Genomic DNA, 15,906 nt, shown 5'->3' with positions numbered 1-15,906 from the left:
ACTTGGATCTACAAAGCAAATTAGAAAGTGGAAAAAAAAATGCCAGCGAAGATGTTTTAGGAAAATGACGGCCATTTTTTTCCTGAAACATTTTCACCTTGGAAAACTCTGCAGTTCTGCTGACGTCTAAAAAAAAATAACTCATCATGTGCACAAAGCCTTAGCCATACGTAGAGCAAGCAGAAAACTGCTGTGCAAACCACGGATACAGCCAGGACATCAACAAGCAATTCTGCAGCAGCTGCTGCCCCCTGCTGGCTCGCGCAGCGCATGTGCACATATGGGCAATATATTACCTGTGTGTTTCCTTAGATGTTCTTTAAAATGTCCAAAGTGATCAAACTGTTTATCGCAGTACTGACAAACGTGGATTTTTTTGCCAGGTTTCGGCCTTTTGCCGCCGCCGCTTTCTTCCGGATGGTAACAGGTGAGGTGCTGTTTCCACGCGATCTCGCGTACGTAGCTTTTATTGCATATCTCACACTTATAATTGTCAGCGGAGTGTGATTTCACGTGCTCCTTTAAATGGTAAAACAATTTAAATGAACGATTACATTTCTGACAATGGAACATGTTGCTGACATGTGACAGATGAACCTCCATAACCTCAATGCCTTCTACCTGTTTGCCCGCAGTGTCGCTTTCGTTGGCGCTGTCTTCTTGACGCTGCCGCTTTCGCTCGCCTTGGCGGTATTTACTGGTAATGTCTGCTAGAAGAGCGAGTGCGGAGTCGTCCGACATGGCGGCGCTCTGGACGTACTTCACAGCCGGTGCCGGGGAAGTCACGGCCTCCAGAGTCTCCACGTTCTCGTCTAACTCGATGGTTCCTTCAGTGATCTCTACCTCAATCTCCACCGGGCCGCCATCCGAAATGGGCAGGTTTTCTGTGATGACATTGCTGGTTTCCGAAATTTTCCATCTTTTAAGAACCTTTTCTTGTTCTGGCTTTTCTTGGATTACTACGGTTTCTTTGTTCCTAGCAAACACATACAGACTCAATAAATGCTGGTAAGGTTTAAAAAACTGCATGAGGACATGGATGTGATCTAACAATTATTTATAGGGGTCATCCCAGGAAAAACAAAAGCAAAAATTATAAGTGTACAGTACTATACATTACTTGCTATGCTGGTGTCGGTGCTAGCGCCTCTAGTGTCTAGGCAGAAGAGGACGCAGCAGCGCAGAACAGCACTAGGGCCAATACTAGACTCATACTTCCCGTGCTGTACAGCAGCCACATGCCCTGGCTCTAACTCACTGATTTCTACTTGCTGTAATATGAGCCATGGTCACTGTGAAGGAAGGGGGAGAAGGAGAGCTGTGACATTGCGAATAGTACAGAACAGAAAATGTGAGCCTACTATCCATTTTAGGCTGAAGCCACACAGGGATTAGTGCGAGTGCTGGCATGACACTCTGCTCACACTCGCAGCACAGCGGGAGCCGAGTGTCATGCGACAGCGCTCCGAAGGTGGGGGGGGCGGTGCTGCGGAGGGGAGGGCCAGCGCGGAGGAGGAGAGGGAGGGATTTATCTCCTCTATTGCTGGCTGATGCGAGAATCGCGTTGCACTCCGGTGTAATGTGAGTGCAGTGCGATGTTTCTCTTGCCCACATAGACTTGAATGGGTCCAAGTGAAACAGGATCACATTCCACCCGCAGCATTCTACGACTGTTTTCTCGGTCCGATTAGGGTTGAGGAAAAAAAAAAAAAAAAAGAAAGAACCCCGCTCCATAGAGTAACATTGGTCCAGGTGGAATGCGATTTTTTTTTTTTTTATCGCATTCCACTCACTCCGTATTACTCGGCGTGTGTCCTAGCCCTTAGTCAGAAGCTTGTAAGATTTCTGTTTTTGTTATTTTCCCCCCCAACTTTATGTTTTATTGAAATTTTCCTTTTTTACAACCATAAAAGACAAGGATAACAAAATGACATCAAATATTACACTGTCTCGGTATTTTTTTTCCCATAAAGATAGTGATATGGAAAATTGTAAAACAAAAAAACAAAAACAGAAAAGCATTATAAAAAATTATAAATAAAAAATTAAAAAAAGGTAATCATATATCATTTTCTGATTACAGATTCCCTTTAAATATTTATTGCCTGTGTGATTTTACCACCTGCACTGAGCATTCACTTGGTTGGCTCAAAATAAATAATAATATAAAACAGTTTACTATACTAAACTGTGTGTGACTATGGGATATACACAGCTGGAGGGAGCGGATGAGGGGAGGGGCGTTCAGCCAAAAAAGCGCCAATAAGTCTGGCTCTGTTCACATGTCAGTAATCATCAGAAGGGATCCAGCAGTAATCTGTTGGCAAAAAAGTTCGGAAAACACAACTTTCTTGTCCGTTTTGAAATAACTAATTTCTGCAGGATCCGTTTTTTTAACATTGGAGTCTATGGAAATCGGATCCATTAACTGATTGCCATTGTTCTTCCATTTCAAACGGATCCAGAAAGCAAAAAAATTGATCCTTTCCAAATAAAAGAAAAACAGAAGATGAATAGCAATCAGTTAATGGTTCCATTTTTCATAGCCTCCATTGTTTATAAAAAAAAAAAAAAAAAAAGGGGTCCTGCATAGATCGATTATTTCAAAGCGGACAAAAAAAAAAAAGTTGCGTTTGCAGAACTTTGTTGCACACGGATCTCTGCAGGATCCGTTCTAATTGATGATTACTGGACATGTGAACTATTGGGGTTTTTATTATTACTGCTATAAGCTGTCTAACAAGAATACAGTGGAACCTCAGTTAGCGAGTATTCCGCTTAACGAGCAAAGCTTGCTGAAAATTTGTAACTCGGTTTATGATAAAGCTTTGCTGTACGAGCAAAAAGAAGGGAATTTTGTTTACTTACCGTAAATTCCTTTTCTTCTAGCTCCAATTGGGAGACCCAGACAGTGGGTGTATAGCTACTGCCCTCTGGAGGCCGCACAAAGAACTACACTTAAAAGTGTAAGGCCCCTCCCCTTCTGGCTATACACCCTCCCGTAGGAGTACAGATTCCTCAGTTTTAGTACCAAAGCAAGAAGGAGGAAAGCCAATAACAGTTTCAAAAACAAATTCAATCCGATAACACGATCGGAGAACTTAAGAAATAACATGAACAACATGTGCACCCGAAAAAACGAAACCCTAAGAACAAATAGGGCGGGTGCTGGGTCTCCCAATTGGAGCTAGAAGAAAAGGAATTTACGGTAAGTAAACAAAATTCCCTTCTTCTTTTTCGCTCCTAATTGGGAGACCCAGACAGTGGGACGTCCAAAAGCAGTCCCTGGGTGGGTAAAAAGATACCACATGAACGGGCTGTCAGACAGCCTCTTCCTACAGGTGGGCCACCGCCGCCTGAAGGACCTGTCTACCTAGGCTGGCATCTGCCGAAGCGTAGGTATGCACTTGATAGTGTTTGGTAAACGTGTGCAGACTCGACCAGGTAGCCGCCTGGCACACTTGCTGAGCCGTAGCCTGATGCCGTAATGCCCAGGACGCACCCACGGCTCTGGTAGAATGGGCCTTCAGTCCAGATGGAATCGGAAGCCCAGCAGAACGGTATGTGTGAAGAATTGGTTCCTTGATCCACCGCGCCAGGGTGGATTTGGAAGCTTGCGATCCCTTATGCTGACCAGCGACTAGGACAAAGAGCGCATCCGAACGGCGTAGAGCCGCCGTGCGAGAAATGTAAATCCTGAGTGCTCTCACCAGGTCCAACAGATGTAAACCCTTTTCAAATTGGTGAACTGGATGCGGACACAAAGATGGTAAGGTGATATCCTGATTGAGATGAAAGGAAGAAACCACCTTGGGAGAAAACTCTGGAATTGGACGCAGTACTACCTTGTCTTGGTGAAACACCAGGAAGGGAGATTTGCAAGATAACGCCGCTAGCTCGGACACTCTTCGAAGAGACGTGACCGCCACAAGAAAAACTACCTTTTGTGAAAGCCGAGAAAGGGGAACCTCTTTCAAAGGCTCGAAAGGCGGCTTCTGGAGAGCAATGAGAACCTTGTTCAGATCCCAGGGTTCCAATGGCCGTCTGTAAGGAGGAACGATATGACAAACTCCTTGGAGAAACGTGCGTACTTTAGAAAGCTGTGCCAAGCGCTTCTGAAAGAATACGGATAGCGCGGAGACTTGACCCTTAAGAGAGCTAAGCGACAAACCTTTTTCCAACCCAGACTGCAGGAAGGAAAGAAAAATTGGCAATGCAAATGGCCAGGGAGAAAACCCTTGAGCCAAGCACCACGCTAAGAATATCTTCCACGTTCTGTGATAGATCTTAGCTGAGGATGGTTTTCTAGCCTGTCTCATTGTGGCAACAACCTCCTGAGATAAACCTGAGGCCGCTAGGATCCAGGACTCAATGGCCACACAGTCAGGTTCAGGGCCGCAGAATTCAGATGGAAAAACGGCCCTTGAGACAGCAAATCTGGACGGTCTGGTAGTGTCCACGGTTGGCCTACCGTGAGATGCCACAGATCCGGGTACCACGACCTTCTTGGCCAATCTGGAGCGACGAGTATGGCTCGATGGCAGTCGGACCTGATTTTCCGGAGAACTCTGGGTAACAATGCTAGAGGTGGGAACACATAGGGGAGTCGGAATTGCGACCAATCCTGAACCAAGGCGTCTGCCGCCAGTGCTCGGTGATCGTGAGACCGTGCCATGAAAACTGGGACCTTGTTGTTGTGCCGTGACGCCATCAGATCGACGTCCGGCGTCCCCCAGCGGCAACAGATCTGCTGAAACACGTCCGGGTGAAGTGACCATTCTCCTGCGTCCATGCCCTGGCGACTGAGAAAGTCTGCTTCCCAGTTTTCCACGCCTGGGATGTGAACTGCGGATATGGTGGACGCTCTGCTTTCCACCCACGTCAAAATCCGTTGGACTTCTTGAAAAGCTTGGCGACTGCGTGTTCCCCCTTGGTGGTTGATGTAAGCCACCGCCGTAGAATTGTCCGACTGAATCCGAATCTGCTTGCCTTCCAGCCATTGTTGGAAGGCTCGCAGGGCAAGATAGATTGCTCTGATTTCCAGAACATTGATCTGCAGGGTGGACTCTTCCAGAGTCCACATCCCCTGAGCCCTGTGGTGGAGATACACCGCTCCCCACCCTGATAGGCTCGCATCCGTCGTGACCACTGCCCAGGACGGGGGAAGGAACGACTTTCCCTGTGACAATGAGTTGGGGAGAAGCCACCAACGGAGAGAGTCCTTGGCAGTCTGAGAGAGGGAGACAGTCCTGTCGAGGGACGTCGATTTCCCGTCCCATTGGCGTAGGATGTCCCATTGTAGAGGGCGCAGATGAAACTGCGCGAACGGGACTGCCTCCATTGCTGCTACCATCTTTCCTAGGAAATGCATGAGGCGCCTCAGTGAGTGCGACTGGCTCTGAAGGAGAGATTGCACTCCAGTCCGTAGCGAGCACTGCTTGTCCAGTGGAAGCTTCACTATCGCTGATAGAGTATGAAACTCCATGCCAAGATAAATCAGAGATTGGGTCGGGGTTAGATGAGACTTTGGAAAGTTGATAATCCACCCGAAACTCTGGAGAGTGTCTAGTGCCACCTTCAGACTGTGTTGGCATGCCTCTTGAGAGGGTGCCTTTATAAGCAGGTCGTCTAGATACGGGATGACCGAGTGACCCTGCGAGTGCAGAACAGCTACTACTGCTGCCATGACCTTGGTGAAGACCCGGGGGGCTGTTGCCAGACCGAAAGGTAACGCTACGAACTGTAGGTGTTCGTCGTGTATGACGAAGCGTAGGAAACGCTGATGCTCTGGTGCGATCGGCACGTGGAGATACGCATCCTTGATATCTATTGATGCTAGAAAATCTCCTTGAGACATTGAGGCTATGACGGAGCGTAGGGATTCCATCCGGAACCTCCTGACTTTTACGTGTCTGTTGAGCAACTTTAGATCCAGGACGGGCCGATACGATCCGTCCTTTTTTGGGACCACAAACAGATTGGAGTAAAAACCGTGACCTTGTTCCTGAAGCGGGACGGAGGTCACCACTCCTTCCGCCCTTAGAGCGGCCACCGCCTGCAACAGAGCATCGGCTCGGTCTGGTGGTGGAGAAGTTCTGAAGAAACGAGTTGGCGGACGAGAACTGAACTCTATCCTGTACCCGTGAGACAGAATATCCCTCACCCAACGGTCTTTGACGTGTGACAGCCAGATGTCGCCAAAGTGGGAAAGCCTCCCACCGACCGCGGGTGTGGGAATCGGAGACCGCAAGTCAGGAGGACGCAGTCTTGGCAACGGTTCCTCCGGCTGTCCTTTTTGGGCGTGACTGAGACCTCCAAGAATCTGAGCGTCTCTGGTCCTTTTGAGTCTTTTTTGACGAGGCGAATTGGGACCTGCCCGGTCCTCGAAAGGACCGATAACCAGACTGACCCTTCCTTTGTTGGGGTTTGTTTTGTCTGTGTTGCGGTAAGGATGAGTCCTTACCCTTGGAGTGTTTGATGATTTCATCCAAACGCTCTCCAAACAATCGGTCACGAGAAAAAGGCAAATTGGTTAAGCACTTCTTGGAATGAGAATCTGCTTTCCAATGTCTCAACCACAGGGCCCTACGCAAAACAACGGAGTTGGCTGACGCCACTGCCGTGCGGCTTGTAGCGTCAAGAACAGCATTAATCGCGTACGACGCGAATGCCGCCATTTGCGAGGTCAATGGTGCTACCTGCGGGGCACATGCACGTGTGACGGAGTCAACTCGCGCAAGCCCGGCTGAGATAGCTTGGAGTGCCCATACGGCCGCAAAAGAAGGCGCTAATGACGCTCCAATCGCTTCATAGATGGATTTCAGCCAGAGCTCCATCTGCCTGTCAGTGGCATCTTTAAGTGCCGCTCCATCTTCAACTGCAACCAAGGATCTAGCTGCAAGCCTGGAAATTGGAGGATCCACTTTTGGACACTGGGTCCAACCCTTGACCACCTCAGGGGGAAAAGGATAGCGTGTATCTTTAAGCCGTTTAGGAAAACGCCTTTCAGGATAAGCGTGGGGTTTCTGGATTGCGTCTCTAAAGTCAGCGTGGTCCAGAAAAGTGCTTAAAGTACGCTTAGGGTATCTGAAATGGATTCTCTCGTGCTGCGAAGCTGACTCCTCCACAAGAGGAGCTGGTGGGGAAATATTTAACATCTTATTGATGTTAAATATAAGATCATTAACTATGGCGTCACCATCTGGTGTATCTAGATTGAGAGCGGTCCCAGGATCAGAATCCTGATCAGTTACGTCCGCCTCATCACCCATAGATTCATCTCGCTGGGATTCTGACCATTGAGATGAATGTGAAGGCCCGTCATAGCGAGCCCGCTTAGGCTGCCCGGGGCCATCGTCCGAGTCAGAGTCTTCACCCTGAGGTGTATATGCCCGTCCCGGAGCTTGGAGCTGAGGGGGACCAGGGGGCAATGATTGCACAGTGTCCGTGGCCTGAAGTACAGGCCTAGCTCGCAATGTGTCAAGAATTTGTGACATAGTGAGAGACATTCTGTCAGCAAAAGCTGCAAACTCAGTTCCTGTCACCTGGACAGCATTCACAGGTGGTACACCCTGGGTCACGTCCAGCAGAGGTCCCGACTGTGCAAGCGCCGCAGGGGCCGAGCACTGCACACAATGGGGGTCCGTGGAGCCTGCTGGTAGAAAAGTCCCACAAGCGGTGCAGGAAGCATATAATGTCTGTGCCTTGGCACCCTTGCGTTTTACGGACGACATGTTGCTGGCTCTCTGCAATGTGAGAGAGTCTATAGCCAAAGGGCGCCCAGCGCTATGCAATACAAAGTATTTGTATAAACAAAATACTAAGAATAATACTGGCACAAGAGGGGGCTTACCGCCCGCTGAATAGCGGGTAAGAGGCTGCAGATTCCCTGTCTGGGTCTCCCCGGCTCCCCTCTGCAGCTCAGCGTGTCAGCAGGAATGGCTGCCGGCGTCTGTGGAGAGGGGCGGTCCGTGGGAGTTCCCAAACAAAAGTGCGGGAACAGTGTCCCCTCTGTGCCGATTGTGAGGGCTGGAGTATGTAAAAACGACTCCAGCCCTCAGCGCTGATGCACTGGCCAGCGTCCCGCCCCTCTCCTGACTGGCAGGTCTGGGGGCGGGAACGAACGGAAGCAGGCCGCAAAAGCCGGGGACTCGAGTTATCAGCGCGGCCGCCGTAAAAGCGCGGGCCGCGCTGAAGTCCCCGGCGCACCACAAGTGTCAGCCGCGCCGCAGTCCCAGCGGCCGGCATGACCGTTCCTAGACGTGGCCAGCGTCCCGCCCCTCTCCTGACTGGCAGGTCCGGGGGCGGGAACGAACGGAAGCAGGCCGCAAAAGCCGGGGACTCGAGTTATCAGCGCGGCCGCCGTAAAAGCGCGGGCCGCGCTGAAGTCCCCGGCGCACCACAAGTGCCAGCCGCGCCGCAGTCCCAGCGGCCGGCGCGACCGTTTCCCGCTAGTGTGCCTGCTTCAGCGAAGCTGAATGAGGCCTGGCACAAGCGCCGTAGCGCTGATGTCCCCCGGCGCACTACAACACCCAGCAAGCTGCGGTGTGAGCGCCTGCACGGGGACACAGAGTACCTTGAGGATGCAGGGCCATGTCCCTGATGTACTCCGCTCCATCCAGCATCTTCTCCAGGGGCTGTAGATGGAGCACGGTCTCAGTGCCTGGAGACCGGTAAATCCCACTTCACCCAGAGCCCTGTAAAAAGGGATGGGGAAGGAATCAGCATGTGGGCTCCTGCCGCCGTACCCGCAATGGGTACCTCAACCTTACAAACACCTCCGACATAAGTGGGGTGAGAAGGGAGCATGCTGGGGACACTATATGTGTCCTCTTTTCTTCCATCCGATATAGTCAGCAGCTGCTGCTGACTAAAAACAATGGAGCTATGCGTGCGTGTCTGACCTCCTTGCGCACAAAGCTAAAACTGAGGAATCTGTACTCCTACGGGAGGGTGTATAGCCAGAAGGGGAGGGGCCTTACACTTTTAAGTGTAGTTCTTTGTGCGGCCTCCAGAGGGCAGTAGCTATACACCCACTGTCTGGGTCTCCCAATTAGGAGCGAAAAAGAAAGAGAATTTTGTTACTTACCGTAAATTCTTTTTCTTATAGTTCCGTCATGGGAGACCCAGACCATGGGTGTATAGCTACTGTCTCCGGAGGACACACAAAGTTACTACACTCAAAACGTGTAGCTCCTCCCTCCTAGCATATACACCCCCTGCTAGCCAGTCCTAGCCAGTTTAGTGCAAAAGCTGAAGGAGGACATCCACCCACAAGAAGAGACAGAGTAAAATCCGGAAGAACCGGAACCTCTGTCTACAACAATAACAGCCGGTGAAGACACACGGAACAAGAAACCTGCCAACAGGCAATAGGGAGGGTGCTGGGTCTCCCATGACGGAACTATAAGCAAAAGAATTTACGGTAAGTAACAAAATTCTCTTTTTCTTTATCGTTCCTATGGGAGACCCAGACCATGGGACGTTCAAAAGCAGTCCATGGGTGGGAATAAACAGACAACTGAGAAGCAGGCAAACCCAACTTCACAAATGGGCGACAGACGCCTGAAAGATGCGTCTGCCCAAACCCGCGTCTGCCAAAGCAAGAGCATGCCTTGGATAGAGCTTCGAAAAAGTATGCAGACTAATTCGAGCTGCAGTCTGACAGACCTACTGAGCCGTAGCCTGGCGTGAAAGCCCAAAAGGCACCGACAGGTCTGATCAAATGTGCTCTAATCCCCGGCAGGGAAGGCACTTGAGTACACTTGTAGGCCTCGGAAATGGCCGACCTAAGCCAACGAACCAGGGTCGGCTTAGATGCCGAGAGACCGCTACGCTGACTAGCAGTCAGTACTAGAGAGAGGTGCACCGCCTAATAACGGCGGTGCGAGACACATAGATCCGGGGCGCCCGCACCAGATCCAGGATATGCAACGCTTCCTCAAAGCGATGAACAGGAGCCGGACAAAAGGAAGGCAGGAAAATTGCCCCGGATAAGGTGGAAGCTGTAACCACCTTAGGGAAAAAAGTCCGGAGTCGGACGGAGACCACCTTGTCTTGATGCAAAAGACCAAAACAAAAAGGGGGTGACTCAGAGAAAGTGCCGCCAGAACTCCCTGGCGGGAAATTATAGCCACTAGAAAGACTACTTTCTGTGAAATATGAAACAAAGAAACCTCCCTAAGAGGCGCAAAGGGGGGTTTCCGGGAACCGGGAGGACCGGATTAAGGTCCTAGGGCTCCATAGGCCGCCGGAAAGGCGGAATGATGTGAGATGCGCCCTTAAAGGAGCGCACCGGAGCCAGCCGGACGATACGCCGCTGGCACATACTGACAGAGCCGAGACCTGTCCCTTAATGAGGGATAGTCCTAGCTGTAGACCGGACTGTGGAAGGGACAGGAGGGTCGGCAAGGCTAAAAAGGTCCAAGGACACTTTGGAGCTCGAGTCATAGCGGAGATGACTTCAGGAAGGATACCAGAAGTCGCCAAGATCCAGGACTCAATAGCTACGCCGTCAATCTGAGAATCCAGAATTCTGACGGAAAAAACGGACCTTTTGAGAAAAGGTCTGGACGGTCCGGAAGATGCCATGGCAACCTAACGGACAAAGGGAGCAGGTCAGGGTACCAAGCCTGCCTGGGTCAGTCTGGAGTAAGAGAATGACCCGACGGCCCCCTTTACTGATCTTGCGCAGGACTCTGGGCAAGAGGTAGAGACGAAGCTGGGATCAAACATGAGCCAGTGTGTCTACCGCAAAACCTGAGGATTGTGGACCACGGTTGGACAGCTGAAATAGTCTGCCTCGCAGTTTTGACATCTAGGATGTGGGCTGCGGATACGGTGGACTAGGAGTCCCTTGTCCACTGAAGAATGTTGAGGCGCCAAGATTGCCAGGCGGCTGAGTGTCCCGCCCTGGAAGTCGATGTAGGAAAACGCTGTCACGTTTTCCGACTGGACTCGAATGTGCCTAGCCGCCAACAGATGGTGAAGGCGTAGAGAGCTAGAAAAAGAGCTCTGATTTCCAGCCTATTGATCCAGAGGGCTGAGCGGACAGAGTCCAAGCGCCCTGCGCTCCACGGTGGAGATATACTGCTCCCAAGGCGGAAAGACCAGCACCCTGGTGAGGATCACCCGGGACGGGGCCAGGAAGGAGCGTCCCTGAGACAGAGAGGCCGAAACCACCACTGAAAACGAGCCCCTGGTCAGTGGCAAAGCCACCACCCCGTGGAAGGAGGGAGTTCGCGTGTACAGTGGAAAACATCCAGTCTCAGAGGACGCAGGAGAAACTGGGCAAGGAATCGCTTCCATTGACGCCACCGTCTGACCAGCACCAGTATTTGGTGTCTGATAGAACGACGTCGACCGCCAGCGGAGGGACTACTGATCGACTAAGAGCAGCTTCACAAGAGCCGACAGAGTCTCGAATTGCGTCCCTGAGAACCTCTGGTTCGAAGTCAGAGTGGACTTGAACAGAATGACAAGCCACCCGAATAGGTTAGAGTGGCGAGAGTAAGCGAAGTACTCTGCTAAGAGTCTGCACTGGATGAAGCCCCGAGAAGAAGGCCGTCCAGGGCAAACGATCACTGCCAATCCCTAGGGGTGCAGGACCTTAATCACAGCAGCCCCAATGAGAATACTCGAGGGGCCGTGGCTAACCCCAAGGGAAGAGCCACGAATTGGACCACTCCGATGGCAAAACGTAGTCAACGCTGGTGTGAAACTGCGATTGACCCCTGCCGAAAAGCATCTCTGATGCCGATGGCTGCTAGGGAATCTCCTTGGGTTCTTGATTGATCCGGTGAAAAAAACACACGGAACAAGACCGAGGCTCCATGTGAAAATGCCACACCTGACCATGCTGAAAAAGCTAAAGATCTAGGTCGGAAGGCACCGCCCTCTTCGGGGACTAGAAATAGATTTGAACAAAAATCTCAGAACCGTTCCCAGTCGAGAACCGGTACAATTACTCCATTGGCCTGCAAGAAATGCCACGGCCTGTGAGAAGGCGGCAGCCTTGGAGCCGGGAGGTGACAGAAAAAAATCTGTTTGGCGGGTGGACAGAAATCCATCCTGTAGCCATTGGAGATATGATCCCGCCCCCACTGAACGGAGACGTGGTAGAACCATACGTCGCCAAGTGGAGAGAGCCTGCCACCGACCAAGGAGGTGGTTGGCGTGGCTAGATAGCTCGGAGGAAGCTGACTCCGTGGTAGCATCTCCTGCGGTCTTTTGAAGACGCAGCTTCAAGCTATTTGGTTCTATGAACCAAGGCCGAGCTAGAGGACGATCAGATGGAGGAACGCCACCAAAACCTCAACTGATTCCTGTCCTGGACAGGTTCCCTGGTTTAGGTTTGTGGCAAGGAAGAACTCTCCCCGCCAAGAGCTTCCTGAATTTCATCCAGTTGGTTCCGAAGAGACTGGTCCCACCAAAGGGGAGCCCAGCAAGGAACCCCTATAGAGGCATCTGCTTTCCATTACCGAAGCCACAGGAGCCTGCGGATAGCGAGGAAAGTAGCCAAGACCACCGCCGTGCGGTGTCCAGCATGGCAGACCTGGCATAGGATGAAAAGACTGAAGTCTGGAAGTTCAGGCAACCGTTTTGGGCATAGAGTCCCTGTGAGGGAATGCATCTCCTCCAGACAAGCAGAGAAGGTACAAAAGAACCGCACTGCTGTAAAGCTGAGGAGAACGAAGCTGCTGCCGCCCCAATACCGACTTGGCCCAAGGACAACCGGGCGGACCGCAAAACCTTAAGTGAGGAGCTATCAGCCACTGACATAACGGTCCGGGCTGAGCCACCTGAGGTGACTGAGCCCACTTCTTGACCACCATTGGTGGACAGGAGAAACACAGTCCTCAGAATCACGCTTCATGGGAAGCGACTGTCAGAGCGGACCCTGGGCTTGGTCACAGGGGCCTGAAAACTGGAGTGGTTAAGGAACACACTTTGTGTTCTCCTAGGTAAGGTAACTCCGGCGGAATGGGGTCCAGTACAAAATTAATGTACCGTGGGAGCCCTATAGAGGTGCCGTCAGCCACTGATACAACTATCCGGGCTGAAAGTCTGGACACTGGAGGGGCCACGTTTGGCGAATGAGTACACTCCTTGACCACCTCTGATGGGAGGGGGAAACAGGCCGCAGAACCCCGCTTTGGGGTCTACAGGACAGGCTGTGAGCTTGGACGCAGCAGGCTGAAAACTGGAGTGGTTAAAGAACACACTCCTCGTCCTGTTAAAGGTATACTGATGCCTTTCTGCCAGCGGGGAATACTCCCCTGATACGGGCGGATGGAGGTCCAGTACAAGTATAATGGACGCAATCCAATCATTTGGCTCTGCGTCACGTACGGACGGATCAATGTACATAAAGTAGCGTCCGAGCCCCTGGTAGAGACATCCTCCTCGTCCAGTGAGTCAGCTCGTAATCGGAGCTGCGGGACGGGGAAGGACAGGGGACCCTGCGTCTCCCTGTCAGGAGGACGGGGTCTGAGCCCAGAAGGAGAGTCCTTTGTGAGCTTTATTGAGCGAGCTGAAGCAGAAAACGCCCTGAGAGGGGAGCTGCATGCTCAGCAGATGCCAGGACAGCCGACCCCTGGAAATAGGATTCCCTCAGGGGTCAGCCACCGAAACCGGAGCAGATGGAGGGGCCACTAATTAGCAATCATTCGGCTCTGCCTCCAAGCTGAGGGGCCACCATGGTTATGAGCTCGGTACAGCCGTACGAGACTACCTGCAGTGCATATAAAAACAACCTGCAGCCCTGCTCTGTGAGACATGCTGCAGAGGTGGGGGCTCTGTCAAGACTGGCCCCCAGCATATATAAACCGATAAAACAAGCAGCTGCACAACCGGAGGTTGTGGCTGCCAATCGTTTAAACAGACATGTCTGTGCCCCCTGGTCCCTCAGCCCAGGTCCCCACTTGTCACACTGTGGAATCTCTGTGCCCATGCAGGCACAGAGAACGCTGAGAACATGGCGACCGGAGCGAGGAGAGGGGGCGGGGCCTACTCTGAGAGCGGCAAAAGGATTCTGTCAGTGAGGTAGCCAGGGGAGGGAATCTTTCCTCAATGAGGAGTGTCCCTTCGCTTGTGCTGCACAGCCGCTGGGCGGAGCTACACTGCCTCTCTGCATGACTGACATGCAGAGACAGTGGAAACCGAAACTAGGCCCCAGGCGAAGCCGGGGCCTAGAGTAAAACATGCGGCCGACGTGCAGGCACCATCGGCGCGGTTCTCCAGTGAAAACTGGAGAACCGGCCGGAAATGTTAACACCAAACATAAAACACATTCCCCCAATAAATAAACATAAAGGACCCTTGGAAAGACCACTTTCTGTGGTAATAACGTCTCATATACTTAGCTTGTGAGACGCAGGTTGCCAGGGTCCTGGGGGGTGATAGCTCCGTCCAGCAGGGTCCTGCAAAAGGGCTGCGGATGGAGACCGGTCTCCTGCAAAGCAGTGAGAACCGTGTTGGCTCCCACTTCAAGCCAGAGCCCCAGCATGGGATGGTGAAGGAGCGCGGCATGAAAGGGATACAGCCCTGAAATCAACCTTAACAGCAGCCCCGCAGTGGGGTGTGAAGGGACATGCCGGGAGTCCAGACTGGACCCGCTTTTCTTCCAAATCTTTGTCCAAAAGGAAAAATCAAAAATCAAAATCAGAGAATGCATGTGTGTGTGATCCTCCTGAAACACAAAGCATGAAAACTGGCTAGGACTGGCTAGCAGGGGGTGTATATGCTAGGAGGGAGGAGCTACACGTTTTGAGTGTAGTAACTTTGTGTGTCCTCCGGAGGCAGTAGCTATACACCCATGGTCTGGGTCTCCCATAGGAACGATAAAGAAATACTCACCGCACACACTTCCGGTTCCGTACATCCACTGCGCTCTGACCCGCTCTTACAGTCCGTACAAACACATATTATACTCACCTTAATTTCCGTTCCATCGACGGCCTCATGGTTCTTGTAGTTCGCCGCTACAGGATGTGTATCGGGTAACCATCGCGCGATGGAGGAACTTCCGCTGTCAGCCGCTACTCAAAGGCATTGCGCTGACCAATCAGAGGCAAGCGACTCCTGCCTTTGACGTCAGTGCACTCGTCCCTCGTTGCGATGGTTACCCGATACACATCCTGTAGCGGCAAACTACAAGTTCCAGGAGGCTAGCGATGGAACGGAAGGTAAGGTGAGAATAATATGTGTGTGCGTGTATTTGTACATGTTTCTGTGTGTTTGTGTGTGTGTGGAATGGCACAATAGGGGACCAGGATGGGACATTTAACAAGTTGTGGAACGAATTGTCTGCAGTTTCCTATGGGAAATCTTGCTTTGCTGAACGAGTAACTTGGTTAACAAGCACAGTCCCAGAACGGATTGTTCTCGTAAACCAAGGTCCCACTGTACCTCAATTGAAGAAACTGAAGAAAAGCAATACCGTTGTGTTGTTTTCTGACTCTTCATAAACGTACAGTAGAACCTTGGTTAACGAGAACAATCCGTTCTGGGACTGTGCTTGTTAACCAAGTTACTCGTTCAGCAAAGCAAGATTTCCCATAGGAAACAGCAGGCAATTCGTTCCATAACTTGTTAAATGTCCCATCCTGGTCCCCTATTGTGCCATTCCACACACACAAACACACAAGCACGCACACATATGCTCACCTTACCTTCCGTTGCATCGCCGGTCTCCTGGGACTTGCTGTTCTCTGGTATGGGGCCGGGCCGTGTATCGGGTTACCATAACGACGAGGGAGGAACCTCCGCGGCCAGAGCGCTGACGTCAAAGGCAGAGCCGCTTGCCTCTGATTGGCCAGCGTGCTGCCTTTGAGTAGCGGCGACAGGAACCAGGAAGTTCCTGCTTCGTCGCTATGGATGCTGATACACAGCCTGGAGTGGAGCGGA

At 51.6% G+C, this 15,906-nt stretch overlaps 1 protein-coding gene across 2 annotated transcripts in view; it reads right to left on the bottom strand.

Annotated features, from left to right (window-relative positions):
- Positions 1 to 15,906, bottom strand: part of ZNF131 (zinc finger protein 131) — a 65,686-nt gene that overhangs the window by 26,141 nt on the left and 23,639 nt on the right. The window contains exons 5-6 of one of the 2 annotated variants that reach the window (XM_075342691.1): positions 622 to 976; positions 297 to 519 (exon numbers count right to left, since the gene is read on the bottom strand). In XM_075342691.1, the coding sequence (XP_075198806.1) occupies positions 297 to 519; positions 622 to 976 (578 nt within the window). Of the gene's footprint in view, positions 1 to 296; positions 977 to 15,906 lie in introns of both variants that reach the window. The other variant, XM_075342684.1, reaches the window with a different exon arrangement.

The sequence above is a fragment of the Anomaloglossus baeobatrachus genome, chromosome 1 (genome assembly GCF_048569485.1).
Source record: "Anomaloglossus baeobatrachus isolate aAnoBae1 chromosome 1, aAnoBae1.hap1, whole genome shotgun sequence".
NCBI lineage: Eukaryota > Metazoa > Chordata > Amphibia > Anura > Aromobatidae > Anomaloglossus > Anomaloglossus baeobatrachus.
Note: the sequence above shows the minus strand (reverse complement) of the source record. Positions and strands in the feature narration are given on the sequence as shown.